The following is a 19,618-nucleotide window of genomic DNA, read 5'->3' as shown; positions in this document are numbered from 1 at the left end:
CCATCTGGGTCCAGTGGGGAGATGTAGTTCAGGACAACTGCAGATGGGGCTGTCACTGGGCTGGAGAGTGGGGTGAGGCATTGGGTGGGTTTTGTTCTTTGTTCCTTAGGTGATTTGAAGGAGAGGCAAAGTTTGCTGAAGAATATGAAGCCAAAAGAAGGAATACTTTTTATATACATAGAAACACACACACATTTATATATATATATATATATATATACATACATACATACACACACATAATGTGGTTTAGGGTTGTTTTTAATTCTGATGACTCAGGTACAGGTTGCAGGTACCCAGAAATATCAGAGTGTAAGTTTGGGGAAGATCAGATAATCCTGTACAGGACTCTGCTGCCTGGAAAGAATTCAAACACTTCTTTCAATCAAAGTGTGCAAGGTTTATTGTAATGCTAATGGAGAGGGCTAGATTCCTCATAAATCAGCCACTTAAGGGGATAAAGACTGATAACTTATGTAAAAAAAGGAACTGTGAAAAAATTGGGGTGGGATTAAGGAGTGGTAAATAGCCTGGCCTGGCCCGGGTGTGGGCTGGGACAGAGCCACAGTGGAAGCCTATTCATTATCTAGACTGACCTTGATGGGCAGATGCCTTGGGTGAGACACCAGGGATTTGCAGGCATTTGAAAATTCTGGGAATGGTTTCCTGAAATGTATGGGGAAATTCAGGGTCCAGGTCCCCTCAGTCCATCATTCCCCCCTCAAACAAACAGTACCCAAAATCTTTGGGGGTACATGCTTTGGCTTCTGAAACTGCTTCTTCCTGACAAGGGCCACAGAGATGTCCCTGCTTCGAGGGGTCCCAACATTTGAGGAGTTTGACTGAAGCCAAGCATAGGCTGTGTCCAGGGGAGGATGGGCAGACATGGGCACACTGTTTGCTGCCAACTGTAGATGGATGGCCTACAGTCTGGAAGACACAAGTCTGACAAGCCAGTCTGACAAGGTAGTTCAATATGTAGGGCCCAAATATGGGGAGAAGTGAAAGTGATGTTAGAATGAGGGAGAACAAAGTAAGAGTCCAGTTAGAATCAATCTCACTTTATATACAGGCTTATCTGGTCTTACTTCCCCAAACTTCCATTCTGCTTCCAGTTCTGTTAGGAAGATCACATGCTATTGAGAAGTAACAACATTTTGCAGGTAGGAGTTTTCAACCATTGGCTAGAGAGTGACTCCAGTTCTAACAAAATGATTGGGACATGCTGAAATAATGACTAGACCAAATATCCATTTTTCTAGAGGTTACATCCCTCTAAGAAAACTGATTACACTGAAATTCTCTTCCCCTAGCCAAACTGACAATGTTTCTGATTCAGTTTCAGCAATTAATAGCAATACTCAATTACTAAGTTGTTCAGGACATGGAAAGGAATAAAATTTTAGCCTGAATAGCTCAGATCTTTAACATGCTTTTTATTATCCCATCCTTAGGCTATGGGATACAAATTCACATGACCCTGCTGACAGGCAGATGACCAACCTGAATACTAATTTACCAAGTTGTTTAGGGTATAGAATGTCTACATATTCAAGTTAAAACAGAACGATTTCACATACTTGCTTTGTGTTCACGTTTTACTGACCATTTGCTCTGATTATAGAAATTTGCTTTACAAAGATAAAGCTGGAAAAATACTATACCAAGTATGCCAACAGTGCTATGTCACTCCCACTTCATAGCCAGATTTAGGAATAGCTAGGTGGCTAACATTCCTTTTCAGAGGAACACAATGGGGAAACTGAGCCAGGAGGATCCCGTCTTAGACTGGGGCTCAAATTGTCCTCTGAGCTTTTTTAGATGCAGACCTTCACTTGTATCGCATTCTCTCTGAGTAGATTGTGGCATATCTCTGAGATTGGAGATTAGTGAGTGTGATTACAAATGCATTATTATGAATGCATTATGATGACAAATAGGTTGTAGTCCCATGAACTTCTTGAGTTCTAGCATCATCTTGAAATAATTTATTTTTCATTAATAGCATCAGTGTTTCTTTTATGCATTAACTCAATCTCCAACCCCACCTCATAAAACATTACATTTATTTCTGAATGAAGGAACCCTCTGTAGCAGCAAGCACCCCCAAGCATCCCCAGGGTCACTGCCAACACAGGTTCTTAGATCTGCTTTGATAAAGGAATGCAACTAAAAATGGGTTAACAAGTTTACTTTAATTGGTCAAACATATGTGTCATTTACCTAGCAGGGGGAAAAGGTCAGCACCCCCAACTTCAGAATATACAGACAGAATAATCAAGACAGAGAAACAGATCAAGTAGACAGATTTCCAAACTGTCCAACCATTACATCCATACCAAATCAACATCTGGGTTTTTCAAAGCCTGGGGACTCTGAACAATGGCTTCCCAGAGTTTCATCTGATCAAATCACAGAATGCTTCCCAAAGTGAGCCCCAAAACAAAGCTACACATCAAGGCTTATATACCCTACTCCTGGCTCAGAGAATGTAACAACCTTATTGACTCACTGCCCAATCAAAAAGTATCTACTGAAAAACAAGCCTCCCACCCCAGGCTCCAGGTGCACTTTAGCCTAGGGGCAGGGAAGATCTTAAAAATTTACATTCCCATTACACCCTCCTTTCCCCACATAGTTAATCTTGTTTTCCTATAATTAAATCACACTATGAATGAATATATTCCTTGAACAATTGCAGGTGTTCATAAAGCAATGGTAGCAGATGTTTTGACCATGACAGTCATACCCAGAGTCACCTCAATCCCGCAGTAAGAGAATAGAGAGCGCTTCTTCAGTTGGCTGGAAACATCCCCATTCCACTCAGCTGAATCCAGCTTGTGAGTAATCTTTGTACAAGTGAAAGAAATGTAATCAAGATCAGAAGGAAAGTAGAAAAAAAAATTTTTTGCCCGAGGGGGGATTTTATACATAAAATATAAAGTTATATTATATAACAGATAAAGTTCTCAGGTCTCAAATATACAAAGATCTTTGTAAAAATCTTTAAGAATATGATTCATTCTCCAATTGAGAAATGATCAAACAACATGTTCAGGCAGTTTTCCAATGGAGAAATCAAACAATTTATGTCATATGAAAAAATATCCTAAATTGTTATTGAGTAGAGAAATGCAAAGTAAAGCAATCCTGAGATATCCTTTTACAACTGTCATATTTGCTAAAATGATTGAAAGGGAATGTGACAAATGTTGGAGGGGATGTGGAACACATGGGACACTAATTCATTGTTGGTGAAATTGTAAATTGATCCAACCATTCTGGAGAACAGTCTGGAATTATGCCCAAAGAATTATTAAACTGCCTATACCATTTGTCCCAGCAATACCACTACTAGGTGTAGTTCACAAGATGATTAGGGGAAAAGGTAAAAAACTTACATATTCTAAAATATTTATAGCAGGTCTTTTTGTGGTGGCAAAGAACTGGATACCTTTTAGTTGGGGAATGACTGACCAAGTTGTAACCATTGCAGTAACCATTCCTGCTGTATTTACTTATGTGTGTATATCTTTTTATGTAGCTGGGAATTATTGTAGAAGAGTAGGACTTGCAAAGATTCATGGGTGGTGGTTCCTGGGACATCAATTTGAGAGAAATCCATCACTTTATCATCAAGGTAGATCAAAATGAAAAGACTGATTATGAATTTGATAAAATTGAAAAGAGATTTGGACAGTGTCCTGTCCTGAATCACTATAAGAAAATTACCTCAGGGAATGACTGCCTTCCAGACAGTGTATATAAGAAATCCTTTATGGAAGAAGTAAAGCTTTTTCAATCCCATGAGAAGTCTCCTGAAATGCAAATGACCTTGAACTGGAGTTTAGTACTCATTAGACATCAGAAAAGTGGTACTGGAGAAATGCTTTCAGTGATTAATAAGGTGGGAAGCCCCTGAGTCAGAACCCCACGCTCATTACTTATTAGCAAATGCCCATTAGAAAGGAGCCCTATGAATGTAGTGAATGTAAAGCATCCTCATCCCATCACTCAACTCTTCTTTGCCAGACTAGATTTCACCTTGGAATGAAAAGTCATACATGTCCTCAGTGGGGGAAGGATTTTGATTGGAACTCAAATCTTGATAGATAGCAGAAGATTCATACTGGAGAGAAATTTTATGAACATAATGAATGTGGGAAGGCTGTCTCCTACAGATCTCCCCTTATTGGTTTTCAGAGAATGCACATTTGAGGGAAACTTACAGAATGTAATCAATCAGTGGGGAAAGGCTTCATACAGAAGGGCCATCTCTTTGCGTGTCAGAGAATCCCCACAGGAGAGAGACTTTTTAAATTTAATCAGTGAAGAAAGGCTTTCACACAGAAAGGCCAACTTGCTGCACATCAAAAAAATCCACACTGGAGAGAGACCTTCTGACTGTAACCAGTGGGAAAAGGTTTTACATGTAGGGACAATCTTGCTGCACATCAGAAAGTCCACAGTGGAGTGAAGCCTTATGAATGTAATCAATGTGGGAAGGCTTTCACACAGAGCTCCAGTCTTGCTGCACATCAGAAAATCCAGCGTGGAAAGAAGCATCATGAATGTAATCAGTGAGGAAAGGTTTTCAGATTCAGCTCTAGCCTTGCTTTACTTAAGACAATTCACACTTGGAGAAGCCTTAAGAGCATTTTTTTCTCATATGTTAGGGCAGGATATAATGACTGTGTTCATGTGATAATAATCCTTGACGGTGTTGGTTCAAATTCATGCAGTATTCAGTAGCCTTTTCATATATTCTGTATACTTGTCTGGAACCTTACAAGCATATAGTGAGCACTACTTTGCACCCAGTGAACAGTTGGTTCAAAAATGGAATTTTACTCTATGCTAAGAATTAACAGATATCATTTCATGATTTTCTAAATGATGGCAGATGAAACAAACTTATCTTTTTAAAGTTTAACACATTAAGTTTCCATGTTTGGTTGGGAGAGGTCCTGGTTCCATAAACTATAGCCCTATAGAATCTTGGAACAGTGTCAGCAGGACTGAGGAAATCTTTTCACAGTTCAAGTAATAAGTCACAAAGAAATGTTTCTTCAGAGCATTTTGCTATGCCTTTCTTCCAACAGTTAATCATTTATCATTATCATTACTTTCTTATTTAGAACAAAATATACCCCATTATCAACCTTTCAAACATTTTGTCACATTCCATAATAAGATACATTTATGATCTAACAGCATTCAGATCAAGTTACCTGCCATAACAGCTTTTTAAAAAGTTATATAGAACAAGGAAAAAAAAGTTCAACATAATGCATTTTCAAAGGATGGCACAATCAAAATCAGTCATCCTATTACCTTTGATGGTTTTTTAATCCCATCGAGTGACATTGAACACCCAATATCACTGTGTGGCAGCCTTAGTCAGTTAACAATGTAGCAATGGTTCATTTCTACAGTATTCGCCATATGCCAGGCAATTTCCCCCTGGTTGTTAAAGGTTACTTTAAAAAGTCACCCAACCAGAAAAGAACATCCAGGATCTTAAGGAAGTAAATGACTCCTTGAAAATTAGAATTGGGCAAGGGAAGCCAGAGAAGTTATAAGAGACTAAGAAATAATAAAACAAAATATAGAGAATAAAATAGGAGAATGTGAAACATCTCATAAGAAAAACAACTGATCTGGAGAACCGATCAAGAAGAGAAAACATCAGAATAATTGGACTTCCTGAAAGCTATGATCAAAAAATGGATCTTGATACAATAGTAAAAGAAACAAAAGAAAATTGTCCTGAAGCATTAGGTGGAGATGAGAAAGTAGAAATAGAAAAATGCACCATCAGCACCTGAATGTGAACCCACTAGGAAAACCAGAGGAATATCTTAAGTCAAATTCTGAAAACCCCAGCTCCAGGAGAAACTATTACAAACAACAAGAAAATAGATAATTCAGATGTGGAGGAGGAAGAGTTAGAAGCACACAAGCCCTTGCAGCAGGGCTTGGAATCCTTTACATTGAAGACAGAAGTACTGGGGTTGTGGCCACAAATACCGTACCCAGCCAAGTTAAGCATAATCCTGAACAAAGTAAAAATGGCTATTTAATGAATTGCCAGACTGTCGGTATTTTGTTGTCATAAAAACCCTGACCTTAATAGAAGCTGTGACATACAACATCCAGGAGTAATATAAGGTTCACATCAAAGGCTAATTACAATGGCCTCAAAAAGAAGAGTCTATTTCTGCTTCATATAGGAAATGCCAAACAGATGTCCAAGATTGTTATTAATAATTGAATAGTCCTGCATATGATGTGATTCTAAAAAGCAAACTGTTTATGAAAAGGCAAAAAGTAGTTATCTTATAAAATGAGGTGTGAGAGCAAGAGCTGACACAGGAAGTAGATGGGGGAACAGGGTTGATGGTTCTGGAAACATACTTTCTTTGAGAATGCATTAAAGATGGAAGAATGCATATATATCTAGAAGGGCCTTCTACATTCAGGAAGAAATAAAAGGGGGGCAGGGAGGAGAAAGGACGGATTTTTCCAGGGAATGCTTCTCATATCAGAGCTGGGGTAAAGAGAACAATATATACATTTAGAAGGTAATAAACAAATAAGAGGGTGTAGTGAGGCATATAGAAGTATGTCTAGATGAACAAGAATGGGATAAAGAGGGGAGAGTAGGGGGCACTGTGAATAGAGCACTGGCTACAGAGTAAGGGAGACCTGAGTTAAAATCCAACCTCAGACACTTAACACTTATTAGCCATGTGACCTTGGACAAGTCACTTAACTCCAATTGCCCTGCTTTCCCCCCTCCAAAAAGAAAGGGATAAAGAGGGAGTAAAATATATATTTGGAATACTATAAGAGTCTTCTAAATTCAGAAAGAAACAACAGCATAAGGGGAAAGGGTTGGGGGAAAGTAGAAGGGAGAAGTTGGTAATGGGGGATATGTATGTATATAATTACACATATTTCTGTATATGCACACATAAATATGTATTTGTGCACACACACACATATCCAGTGTCAACTGTAGCCTTTTGGGGGGAAGGGAGCCAGGAAGGGGAAAAAAGAACAAAGTAAATAGTGTACAGCAAAGAACAAATGGAAATTACAAGGAAGCAAAGACAAGACAGATGGCTCAGAACACAATGTTTAGTATTACTATATGGGTTCTCTTGAAATAGAAATGTATTGCTGTAGATTTTGAATTCTCTCTTACATTGTGTTCTACATATGATAATACTTTTTTGTCCATTTTCTTATTTTGTATTTGTTTTATTAGTCATATCTGTAATACATTTCTTTTGCTTTCCTTGTATATTTCTTTTATTAAGTTTAAAATAAAAAACTAAGGTAAAGAATATTGAAAGAATTAATAGAAAAAAATTATGAAGGTCTTCCTAACCTAGCCATACCAGATCTAAAACTATATTAGAAAGCAGCAATCTGGGGCGGCCAGGTAGCACAGCGAGTAAGAGCACTGGCTCCAGTGCTGAGAAGACCTGGAGATCAAATCCCGGGCTCAGATACTCAGCACCACACACAGAAATAACTGGCCGTGTAACCTTGAGCAAGTTACTTAACCCCAATTGCTTAAAAAAAAAAAAGAAAGAAAAAAAGAAAGCAGCAATCATCAGAACTATTTGGTACTGGCTAAAAACTGAGTAGTGAACAGCAGACTAGATTAGATTCACAAGACAGTATTAAGTGACTATAGTAATCTAGTCATATATTTGGTAAACCCTTTCTAATCTCTGGGATAAGAATTCCTTATTTGACAAAAACTGCTGGGAGAAGTGGAAAATTACTAGTATGGCAGAAAGTAAGAACGGACCAATATTTTACACCTGGTACCAAGAGAACTTATGAGTCCCTATATCATAAGCAAATTACTAGATCAAGGAATAGATTGCCTATTAGATTGGGGGAGAAGGGGAGAATTTATAGCCAAACAAGATATAGAGAACATTACAAAATGCAAAATGATAATTTTTATTGTGTTAAATTTAAAAGATTTTGCAGAAACAAAGGAACACAACCAAGATTTGGAGGAAATAGAAATATGGGAAATAATTTTTAAAATAAGAATTACTGATAAAGGCCTGACTTCTGAAATATGTGGAGAAATTAGTCAAATATTTAATAACACAAGTCATTCCCTGAATTGATAAAAGGTGAGAAGATATGAACAGGCAGATTTCAGATGAAGAAATTAAGGCATCTATAATCATATCAAAAAATGCTCTAAATCAGTATTGATTAGAAAAATTCAAGTAAATACAACTGTCAGTCACTACCTCCAGCCTATCAGATTGGCTAATATGATAGAGAAGGAAAATAATAAAATGTTGAAAATGTGGACAAATTGAGACACTAATGCATTGTTGGAGTTGTGAACTGATCCAACCATTCTGGAGAACAATCTGGAACTATGCCCAAAGGGCTGTAAATAAGTGCAAACCCTTTGACCCAGCAATATCACTTCTAGAGATGTATCCCAAAGAGATGATAGAAGTAGGAAGAGGATCCATATGTACAAAAATATTTATAGCAGCTCTTTATGTGGTGGCAAAGAATTGGAAATCAAGGCGATACTCATCCATTGGGGAATGGCTGAACGAGTTGTGGTATATGAACATAATGAAATACTGTTCTGCTATAAGAAATGAGGAGCAGCTGGACTTCATAATAATCTGGAGACTTGTGTGATGACTGACGTTGATAGACTGGGTTCCTCTCAGCAAGGTAAGGTTATAAGACAGCTCCAAAAGAAACGTGATGCAGAGACCTCCACATCCAGAGAAAGAATGAGTGTGTGAATGCAGATTGAAAGAAACTACATGCTATTTTTCTTTTTGTTTTGTTTCCTGTTTCATTCCATTGGGTATAATCCTTCTTTACAACCTAAATAATGTTTGTTTCATGTGAAGGTATTTGTAGATCCTGTATTTGATTGCATGCTGCCATGACGGGGGGGAAGAGAGAAGGGGAGAAAATTTGAAACTCGAAGCACAGTGGGGTGTTGTAAACTAAAAATACATAAATTTTTTTTAAAAAAGAGATTTGGGCCTAGCGATAATGAAAGGCTTATTTCCTCAGGAAAAGGCTTCATCAAGTGGGAAGGTAGATTTCAATGGGTTTCCCAGACCCTGTACCCCATCCTTACCAGTAGGAAAGTTTCATAAACTGAGAATACTACAACAAAATTCTGCGTCCCATTTGTTCAAGGGGGTAAAGATGGGGTGATAGGACATGATCTCTGAATTTTCCCACACAACCCAGTCCCTGTCATTTTGCCTGAGGCATCTGGTCCAGCACAGCCCACCTAGATACTGAATAGGCCTTTCACTGTGGTTCTCTGATCCACCTCAAACCTGTTGCAACTTGGCCACCCTAGGCTATTTACCACCCTTAAGCCCATCCAGATTATTTTACTGTTCATCTTTCCCATATAAGTATCAATCTTTAATACCCTTTGCCACAGAATCCAGGCTTCTCCTATGGGCATGACAATAAAACTTGCCTCTTTGATTGAGAGTGCTTGAATTCTTTCTAGGCAAACTTACCTTTACCCAAACATTTCAGGGCTCCCAGTGTGTACACCCCAAAAATGTGTGCAGCAGAGATCCTTACCCAAATAATACTCAGAAGCTTCTCAAGGTAGGAAGCAGAAAAGAGCGGTTGATTATGATCTTGAGAAAGAGCCACCCTCCTGACAAATGGTCAGGGAGGAGAAGCAATTTACAAAAGGAAATGGTGAAGTTATAACGACCTGACTTAGAATTCTCCCGCAACCCTCTCCTGACCCTTTTCTTCCATTGGCTAGAAGTCAGGTGCACAATCTAAAGGTAGGGATCCACCTCAAGTACAGGAACAAGGAAACAGTAGACCAGCCAATGTACATTTGAGAAAGCACTTCTGTCCTTATGTGGCCTAAGTGCTGAGAGGTCACTAAGGAGAGGGGTGACCCCCTACTGCTATGAGTTTTGAGTCTTTGTAATCATGTGATTTCCCATGAAGGGAAACTTGTGCCTGCTTCCCATGAAGAACCATACTAGACTTTAGAGTATAGTCTGAGTTTCCACTTTTCACTCACCAGGACCACAAACCAGTTGGAGAATGTATATTCCTGCTTTGTGTTTCATTTTCATCCTCAAACTCCCTTTCCTTTCCAGTTCAGCTAAGAGCCAAAATCAATACTAAAAATACTCTAGTACCTGCTTGATGAGTGTCAGTCTCTGCCCTAAGGTGCCACTCCCCAGTCCAGTATCTTTTTCAATCACCCAGCCTTTCCCTGACCACCAGTCTCCAATTGCAAGATTTAAGTCCAGGAGGCTGAGGACTGCCTTTACTTTTTTTTTTAAGCAATGGCGGTTAAGTAACTTGCTCAAGGTTACAAGGCCAGGTGTTTCTGGGTGGGTGCTAAGTGTCTGAGCCCGGATTCAATCCCAGGTCATCCCGACACTGGGGCCGGTGCTCTTACTCGCTGAGCCACCTAACTGCCCCTTCCGCCTTTACTTTTTTTGTTTTTTTGGAGGGCAGTTGGGGTTAAGTGTCTTGCCCAGGGTCACAAGGCTAGTATTTGTGTTAAGTGTCTGAGGTTGCATTTGAACTGAGGTCCTCCTGACTCCAGGGCCCATGCTCTATTCACTGTGCCACCTAGCCACTCTGACTGCCTTTACTTTTGCGTGGATGACTATCAGTTGGGGAATAGCTGGAAAAGTGGAGGTATATAAAAATAATAGAATACTATTATTCCCTAAGAAATAATGAGCAGTCAGACTTCAGAAAAACATGGAAAGGTTTGCATGAACTGATGCTGAATGAAGGCAACACAGCCAGGAGAACCCTGCACATAGTAAAAGTAGCAGTGTGTGATGACTGACTCTGTTACACTTAGCTGTTCTCAGGAATGCAATGATCCAAGACAATTCCAATAGACTCATCCTGGAAAATGCTCTCCACATCTGGAGAAAGAACCATGGAGTGACAATTCCATGTTCAAAGGGGTACTGAGGGTCAGAACATCTCCCTTGCCCTGGGCCTCCTTCCTCACAGAGCTGTCGTTCTGACCCATACCCACCAACGTGCCCTGACGTCTGGGGTGCCCAGCAACAGAAGGGAAGACGACACGTGGGCACGATCTCCTGCAAAGCGAGCTTGGCACGATGTGGAGCACCCGTCAACGACGAGGGCAGCGACAGCGTCTTCCAGGGTGAGCTTTGAAGTAGCAAATTCAAGTCCTGGAGAGGAGGTGGGATGGCCCCTGGAGGCAAGAGGGAGGCCAGTGCAGGCTGGATGGAAGACCTTACAACCAGATGCAATTCTTTGAAGCAATTTCTAAGAACTAGGGAGAAAAACCTTGTATGTGGTAAATGCTGGAGAAATGAACTATGGCCACCCCTTTAATTGACTGTACTTTCTCCATACTCTACCTGGGGTTTCTGATGCCATTAGATGTGATTGTGACTACCAAAATGTCACGGGTGATAGGACGACTGATTTTCAAGGTAACATCTTCTGAAAATGTGTGGAACTATTTTTCTCTCATCTTAGAACTTTATAAAAGATCTCCCCAGCCCTGCTGACAGTGTTTAGAGCCTCTGTAAGGCTGCAGTTTAAGGCCCTAGGATCCCTCCAATTCAAAGTAAGGAAACTTATGGGTTAAACTTTGAATAAGAAGTGAGGTTCATCTGTGATCATTTAGAAAATCATGAAATTCTATCTGCTAATAATTAGCATATATTAGTTACATTTTTGAACCAACTATTTATTCACTAGGTATAAACTAGTGCTCTGTTTTCACCAAAAATGTACTATTCATGCTGTTTGCCTTATCCAACATGCCACCAGCTGGCCTCCCCAACATGTTCTGTGGTCGTTGATCCCTTCTGTTGGCTCACTGGATTAAAGCTTTTTAATTCTTACTGTAAGCTTTACTCTGATGTCCACCTTCAGTGGCCGGATATACTCCCCCTTCCTCTAGCCTACCTACAGACCAGAGCAAGTGGGGAGTCTGAAAACCTATCAGATAGTTGTTTGGATAAAGTTGAGGACTTTTGTGCATGTGGTGAATTTTGCCTCCAACAACTATAATGAATATATGGAAAGGTTAATGACTACTGCAGGAATTTGGACCAACACTGTTAAGGATTATTGTCACATGAAAGCAATACCTATATCCTGCCCTAACATATAATAAATGAAGTTCCTAGGGTTACTTCACAATGTGATTTTTCTGATGTTTAGCAAGGCTGGAGCTCTTTTCCATAAGGTTTCTGTCCAGTGTGCATCCTCTGATGTCCAGAAAGGTTGGAGTTTGATCTGAAAGCCTTTCCACACTGATTACATCTAAAAGGCTTCTCTCCAGTGTGGACTCTGTGGTGTGCAACAAGAGTGGTTCTCTCTGTGAAAGTCCTTCCACATTGATTACATTTAAAAGGTTTCTCTTCAGAGTCGATTCTCTGATGTCTGCTGAGAGAGTAGCTACATGGGAAAGCCTTTCCACACTGATTACATCTGTAAGGTTTCTCTCCTGTGTGAACTTTTTGATGTGCAGCAAGATGATCCTTCAGTGTGAAAGTCTTTCTGCATTGATTACATTCATAAGGCTTCTCTGAAGTGTGGATGCTCTGATGTGCTGTAAGCCTGGAGTTCTCTGTGAAGGTCTTTGCACATTCATTACATTCAAAAGGTTTCTCTCCAATGTGGATTCTCTGATGTCTAATGAGGGAGGAGGTCCATGAGAAAGCCTTTCCACACTGATTACATCTATAAGGCTTCTCTAAAGTGTGGATTTGCTGATGTGTGGTGAGATAGCTGTTCCATCTGAAAGCCTTTCCACACTGATTACATTCATAAGGCTTTGCTCCACTGTGGATTTCTTGGTGTGCAGCAAGATGGCCCTTCTGTATGCAAGTCTTTCCACATTGATTACATTCATAAGGCTTCCCTCCAGTGTGCATTCCTTGTACTTCCCATTCATTACATTCCTCAGGCTCCTTTTTAATGGGAATTTGCTGATAAGTAAAGGCCTTCCCACCTTTATTAATTACAGAAGGCATTTCTCCAGTATCTCTTTTTTGAAGTCTGAAGAGGACTGAACTCCAGCTCCAGGCCATATTCCATGGATTGCCAAGATACATTTGCATTTCAGGAAGCTTCCCCTGGGACTGAAAAATCTTTACCTCTTCAGTAAACCATTTGCTATATTCACTAAAGGGAACACAGTCATTCCTTGAGGTCACATTCTTACAGTGATTTAGGATGGAAGACTGTCTCAATCTCTTTCCAATTTCATCAAACTCCCAGTCATTCTTTGGATTTTTATCTACTTTGACAATAAAGTCATGAATTTCTCTCAAAATGAAGTTCCAGGGACCATCACTCATGAATCTTTGCTGGTCACAGTCTTCCACAAAATTTCTCAGCTTTCTAGTTATTTCATTTCCCTCAAACCTGGTCTCTGCATCTGAAAAAACAAAACAAAACAAAACATATATAGAGAAAGATACACACATAAACAAATATAAGGAGAAACATTTGCTGTTTACATTTACTCTGAGACATCAGCCCCCAACCCCTCTCCTTCTCCAAAAACACCACATAGTTTGGGGGTAGGGACCTAGTGTTGCTCAATAAATGAGGGTCAGAGTCAATTGGCTTTAAGGTTGCGTCATTGTGGTTTGTCCTTACTTCTGGAAGAGGACCATGACATCAGGAAGATGAGGCCGTTACTTACAGTTGAATTGCATTTAAAGGATAGAAGGCTGTGTCACCAATTTTCTCCTATCGAGCCATCTGGGGCTGGGGCCAGATAGAGATCAGGACAAGTGGAGATAGACCAGACACATGAAGGCTATTTGAGGGCCAAAGACCTATCCATTTATGGGGTACCTCATCTACTTAGGGCTTATGGAGCCACATGGACATGATCCTGAATAGTTGGACTGAACACTTCCATAGCATTCTCAAGAGATCATCTTCAACCACTACTGAAGCTACTGACCATCAACCTCAGGTTGTACTCCCATCCTTCTCAAGCCATTCCCCAAGTAATGGGCAGCCCCACAATTTATCTTTCTTGCTAACAAAAAGAACTACTGTAAGTATTTCAGAACATCTAATTTTTCTCTTTTCCTTAATCATCTTGTAAAACAGCCCTAAGGATAGTATTACTGAATCAAGGGTCAGACAGTTTAATAACTCTTTGGGCTGTTCTGCTAAACATTTGACTCAGTTCATAGTTCTGCCAACAGTGAATTAGTGTCCCAGATCTTCCATATCCCCTCCAAAATCTGTGCCTTTCTCCTTCTATCATTGTAGCCCGACGACTATGAGATGTTACCTCAAGGTTGTTTGAATCAGCATTTTGGTAATAAATAATGATTTTGAGCATTTTCTCATATGAATGTATATAGTTTTGATTTCTTCAGCAGAAGCTGCCTGTTCCTAGCCTTTGACCATTTAGAGTTGGGGAATGACTCATATTCTTTTAGATTTGACCAAGTTCTTTATATATTAGACATAAGAGGCCTTTATTTGAGAAACTGTCCGTAAATTTTCCTCCAATTTTCTGCTTTCCTTCTGATCTTGGCAACATTGGCTGTATTTGTATAAAATCTTTGTACCTTAACGTAATGGAAAGTTATTCATTTTGCACCGCACACGCTATCTCTTGCTTATCCACACATTGTTTACCTCTTCATAAATCTGAATAATTATATGTTCCCTCATGCTCTTCTAATACCTTTGTCTCCCATTATATCTACATCATGTATCCATTTAGACCTTATTCTGGTAGGATATTGGTCTCTGCCTGATTTCTGACACTACTTTGCAGCTTTCCCTCCAATTTATACCAAATCAGGGATTCTTATCACAAAAATTTGTCTTGACATTTTTCAAACACAACATTATTCTGTTCTACTCATTTATTTCCCTTTCTCTTAGCCAGCACCACATAGTTTTTTTTAGCTATCATTAGATTTTCTTTAAAATTTCTCTATTTTATTAACTCATATAATAAAATAAGCATTTCCATAATATAAAAAAGATGACTGCACATGAAACAGCAAACCAATTATGTACCACTTCCTATTCCTATAATAACACTCAGTTAAATTTCTTTCTTTTACTTTTTTTCCCTTCCCTCCTTCTTTGGCCCTAGAGATAATTACCATGGGATACAAACATGTATACATATATAAAATCATTCGAAACCTACTTCTGTTCATCAGTTCTTTCTTTGGAAGCAGACAGCATCTTCCTTCATATATCCTTTGGATTTTGGGGTGTTTATAACAGTCAAATGGCTTATTCACTCAAAGATGTTTTAAAAATATTTTGCTGTTGCTGTATAAAACATTCTCTTGATTCTGCTCCTTTCCTTCTGCATTCTTTTGTGCACTTCTATCCATGTTTTTTCTACAGTCATCAAGCTCATCATTTTTTCTGGCACAGTAGTTCTTCATCACAATTATCTACTACAACTTGGTCATTCATTCCCCACTTGAAGGGTATCCAGTCCTTTGCCACCACAAAAAGAGCTGCTACAAATACATTCATGTTTTTTCCTAATCATCTTTGGAAATGCACCTAGTAGTAGCATTGCTGGGTCAATAGTTATAGGCAGCTTAAGAAGTCTTTGGGCATAATTCCAGACTGCTCTCCAAAATGGTTCGATCAGTTCACAATTCCACCAACAATGATTTAGTACCCTAAATTTTCAAGAATCCCTCCAAAATGTCACTTTCCATTTCATTCATTTTAGCTAACCTGATCAGTGTAAAATGATATCTCAGGATTGTTTTAGTTTGTATTTCTCTACTCAATAATGATTTAGAGGGTTTTTTATATGATTTTAAATTATTTGGATTTCTCCACTGGAAAACTGCCTATCTGAATCTTTGACCAGTTGTCAATAAGGAAATGAATAATACCTAATAGATTATACAAAGTTCTTTGTATATTTGAGATATGAGACCTCTATCTGAGAAACCTCATACAAAACTCCATTCCCCCTACCCCAAATTTTCTGCTTTGTTTCTGATCTTAGTTATATCACTCCTATTTGTACAAAACCATTTTAATTTAATGTAACTAAAATTGTCCATGTCACACCTCATTCTCTTCCAGGTCTCTTGTTTGTTCATAAATTGTTCACCTCTCCTATAAGACTAATAAGTAACATGTTCCCTGATCTTCAAATTTTCTTGTTTTGTCTTTTTAACTTGAGGTCATGTATCCATTTTGACATTATCTTCACAAAATGTAAAATGTTTGGTCTATGACTTATTTTTTTTTCTTTTTGGAGGGGGAAGGCAGGGCAACTGGGGTTAAGTGACTTGCCCAAGGTCACATGGCTAGTGTTAAGTGTCTGATGTCAGATCTGAACTCAGGTCCTCCTGACTCCAGGGCTGGTGCTCTGTTCACTGCACCATCTAGCCACCCCATATGCCTAATTTCTGTCACATTTCTTTCCAGTTTTCCCAACAATTTTTGTCAAATAATGAGTTCTTATTCCAAAATCTTCTTAAGCAGTAGTAGAGAGTTTTGAAAATTACTACCTTATACTACAATTTAAGATCAGGTTTTGCTAAGGTTCTTTCCTTTACATTATATTTCATTGGTTCCTTTCATATGCTTGGCCTTTTGTTCTTCCAAATTAAATTTTAAAATTATTTTTTCTAACTCACTCAGCAAAATAAGGTTTGGGTAATTTCATTGGGATGGAATTGAAGGTATAAATTACTTTAGATAAAATTGTCATTTTTATTATATTGGTCTTGCATACTGAAAAAAAAAAACCTCACATTTCTCCAGTTATTTAAACCTGCTTTGATTTGTATAAAATCTTTTTTCTATTTATAGGTGTCCATGTAATTTGTTCTAGCAGGTGTACTCCCAGGAATTTGATACTGTCCAGAGTAGGGGTGGGGAATCTGTGGCCTCTAGTTCACATGACTTTCTAGATCCTTGGGTGTTGCCTTTTGACTGAGTTCAAGTATGACATAATAAATTCTTTTATTAAGGGGATTTGTTCTGTGATATTTGGATTCAGTGAAAGGGCCACACTTGAGGACGTAGATCTAGGGCTACATATGGCCTCAAGGTCACAGATTCCCTTCCCCTGATCTAGACTTATTTGAAATAGGTTACCTCTTACTAGCTCTTCTTACAAGGTTTTGTTGGTGATATATCAGAATACTCAGGATTTATACAAGTTTACATTATATCCTCCTACTTTGCTAAAATAACTAATTGTTTCAACTAACTTTTTAGTTGAGTATGGGATTCTCCATGGATATCATCATAATGTCTACCAAAGGAGATAGTTTTATTACTTCATTCCCTGATTTCTTCTGTTTCTTTTGTTATTGCTCTTCTAGGATTTCCAGTCCAATACTGAATAATACTGGGGACAATGGTCATCCTTGTCGATCTTACTGGGATGGTTGCTAACTAACTTCTCCCCATTACAAATAATTGCTGCTGATGGTTTTAAGTAAGTGCTTTTTATCAACTTAAGGAAAAATTCCTTTTCCCTATACTTTCAAGTGTTTTTTTTGCAATAAATAGTGGTAATCTCCTAGCTAGTATTTTATTTGGGATTTTGGCATCCCTAAACATTGAATAAATTAGACTATAATCTTGTCTTTTTGATTCTTCATGATGTGACTATCAATATCATTTATTTCATAAAAGGAGTTTAGTGGATCCCCCTTCTTTGCCTGTTTTTTTCACGTCATTTATTTAATGCTGGAATTAGCTGATCTTTACATGTTTGGTGGAATTCCGTTGCAAATCCATCTGGTCCTGTTGCTTTATTCTAAGCAAGCACATTTGTGGCCAGTTCAATTGCTTTTTCTAAAAGATGATTTAGATATTGTTTTTTCCTGTTAATTCCATGATAATGAGGTTCGAGCCCTACCACAGCTCCACTCCCATCTCCTTCCTCTGTCTCACTTCTTCCTTTCAGAACTTGTGTGTAATAACTGCTCCATTTTACCTCTCCCTACCCAGTTTTATTTTTGAGAATAAACCCACCGTATTCAACTCACTTAAGCTTTTTTTTCAACCTACTCAATAATGATGGCATTCTTAAGGGTACCAATAATATTTTCATGTGCAAAAAGTAAACAGTTTGACCTCATTGAGGTTCCTTATAACTGGTCTTTAATGTTTACCTTATTTTTCTCCTGAATCTTCCACATCCCGTTTTCCAGTGTAAATTTCCACATTCTTGAATTCATAAATACCTAAAAGTCTTTTAATTCATCAGATATTCCTTTTTTTTTCATTCAGGAATATACTCAGCTTTACTGAGTGAATTATTTTTGTTCACAACCGTAGCTCCCTAGTTCTATGAAATATAATGTCCCAATGTCTTCTAATGTAGAAGCTTGTGTTACCTTGATTATAGTTCCACAGTATTTACACTGTTATTTTCTTGTGGTTTCTAGAATTTTTTCCTTAATTTTGGAGCTTTGAAACATAGCTATAATGTTCCTATGAGTTTTGGTATCTCTTTCAGAGGTGAATGCTGAGTTTTATTTCTATTTCTACGTTTCCTCTTGCTCAAGAACTTCAAGGCAGTTTTCCTTAATAATGTCTTGAAATATTATACCTAGACTCTTTTTTTAAACATACATTTCATGTAGTGTAACAATTCTTACATTGTATCTATTCTCTATATCATTTTTTTCTAATGAGATGGTTCACATTCTCTTCTACTTTTTCATTCTTTTGGTTTTTACTTTTCTGGGTGCCTTTTAAGGTACCCTTCCCTTTTAAGCTTCCCCTTCCTGAATTCTAGTTTTTAAGAACTTATTTTCTTTCTTAAGTTTTTGAATGTTTTTTTTTTTCCTTTTGGAGGGCAATCGGAGTTAAGTAACTTGCCCAAGGTTACAGGGCTAGTTTTTTTTGTGTGGGTGTTAAGTGTCTGAGGCCGCAACCGAACTCGGGTCCTCCCGACTCTGGGGCCAGTGCTTTACTCACTGCGCCACCTAGCTGACCCTTGAATATTTTTGTAATGAGCTGACTTTCTTCTCATAATTTTCTTGATTTCCTGGGCTGCTCTGATTTTTTCCCCTTAATTTTCTCGTCACTCATTCATTTGATTTTTGAAGTGCTTTTGAAGTTCTTCCAAAGACTCTTTTTGGGCTTGTGACCATTGGAAATTTCTCTCTGAAGTAGGAGTCATTTTTTTAACTTTCCTTCCTTCCTCTGTGAATGGACTCAGATGTTTAGCTCCAGCTACCTGACTGATGGCAAGTTATTTTACTTGAAAATGCTGAAAGCACAAAGTGGATGGAGAATTGTGTACACAGATAACTGTGCACTTAATGTAGTTTTGGAGGCTGAGACACAACAGAGCATGGATCCATTCTCTGTCACTTGTGCTCATTTGGGCCTGACAGTTAACACCAAGAAAAGAAAGAAAATGGTCCTTACACAGGGACAGCAGATTATGGACATTCTCCAGCGTGACCTCCTTGTACAGCTCTTTCTGAGAAGGGTCCAAGAGGCCCCACTCCTCCTCGGTGAAGTCCACAGCCACATCCTGGAATGTCACCAGCTCCTAAACCATCAAAGGTCACATGATTTAGAGCTGAAAGAGAGACTC

At 38.6% G+C, this 19,618-nt stretch overlaps 2 protein-coding genes, 1 long non-coding RNA gene and 1 pseudogene across 3 annotated transcripts in view; 3 read left to right on the top strand and 1 right to left on the bottom strand.

Moving 5' to 3' along the window:
• The window catches only part of LOC138168216 (zinc finger protein ZFP2-like), a 4,747-nt gene extending 3,102 nt beyond the window's left edge, over positions 1-1,645 (top strand). The window contains 1 exon segment of the mRNA XM_069097248.1: positions 1,625-1,645. Coding sequence (XP_068953349.1) covers positions 1,625-1,645 — 21 coding nt within the window.
• Positions 1,646-2,847: 1,202 nt separating this feature from the next.
• On the top strand, positions 2,848-10,667 carry LOC138168174 (zinc finger protein 397-like; annotated as a pseudogene).
• A 396-nt stretch (positions 10,668-11,063) lies between these two features.
• Positions 11,064-17,706, top strand: LOC138168184 (uncharacterized). The gene is made up of 2 exons (XR_011170048.1): positions 11,064-11,206; positions 17,382-17,706. It is a non-coding gene; the product is annotated as an uncharacterized lncRNA (long non-coding RNA).
• Positions 11,939-13,055, bottom strand: LOC138168200 (zinc finger protein ZFP2-like). Its single transcript, XM_069097235.1, has one exon. It carries the CDS (start codon positions 13,053-13,055, stop codon positions 12,237-12,239), a length of 819 nt encoding a protein of 272 aa, XP_068953336.1. The 3' UTR covers positions 11,939-12,236.
• Positions 17,707-19,618: the final 1,912 nt, after the last annotated feature.

The sequence above is a fragment of the Petaurus breviceps genome, unplaced genomic scaffold, assembly GCF_028583685.1.
Source record: "Petaurus breviceps papuanus isolate PSGF00001 unplaced genomic scaffold, PetGlider_PUasm1.0 355, whole genome shotgun sequence".
Lineage (NCBI taxonomy): Eukaryota > Metazoa > Chordata > Mammalia > Diprotodontia > Petauridae > Petaurus > Petaurus breviceps.
The sequence above is the reverse complement of the archived record's forward strand: the minus strand, read 5'-3'. Positions and strand labels throughout refer to the sequence as shown.

Excerpts from the sequence above, each read along its gene's own strand:
- LOC138168200 (XM_069097235.1), bottom strand. The coding sequence starts at position 13,055 with ATGCCTTCTGTAATTAATAAAGGTGGGAAGGCCTTTACTTATCAGCAA.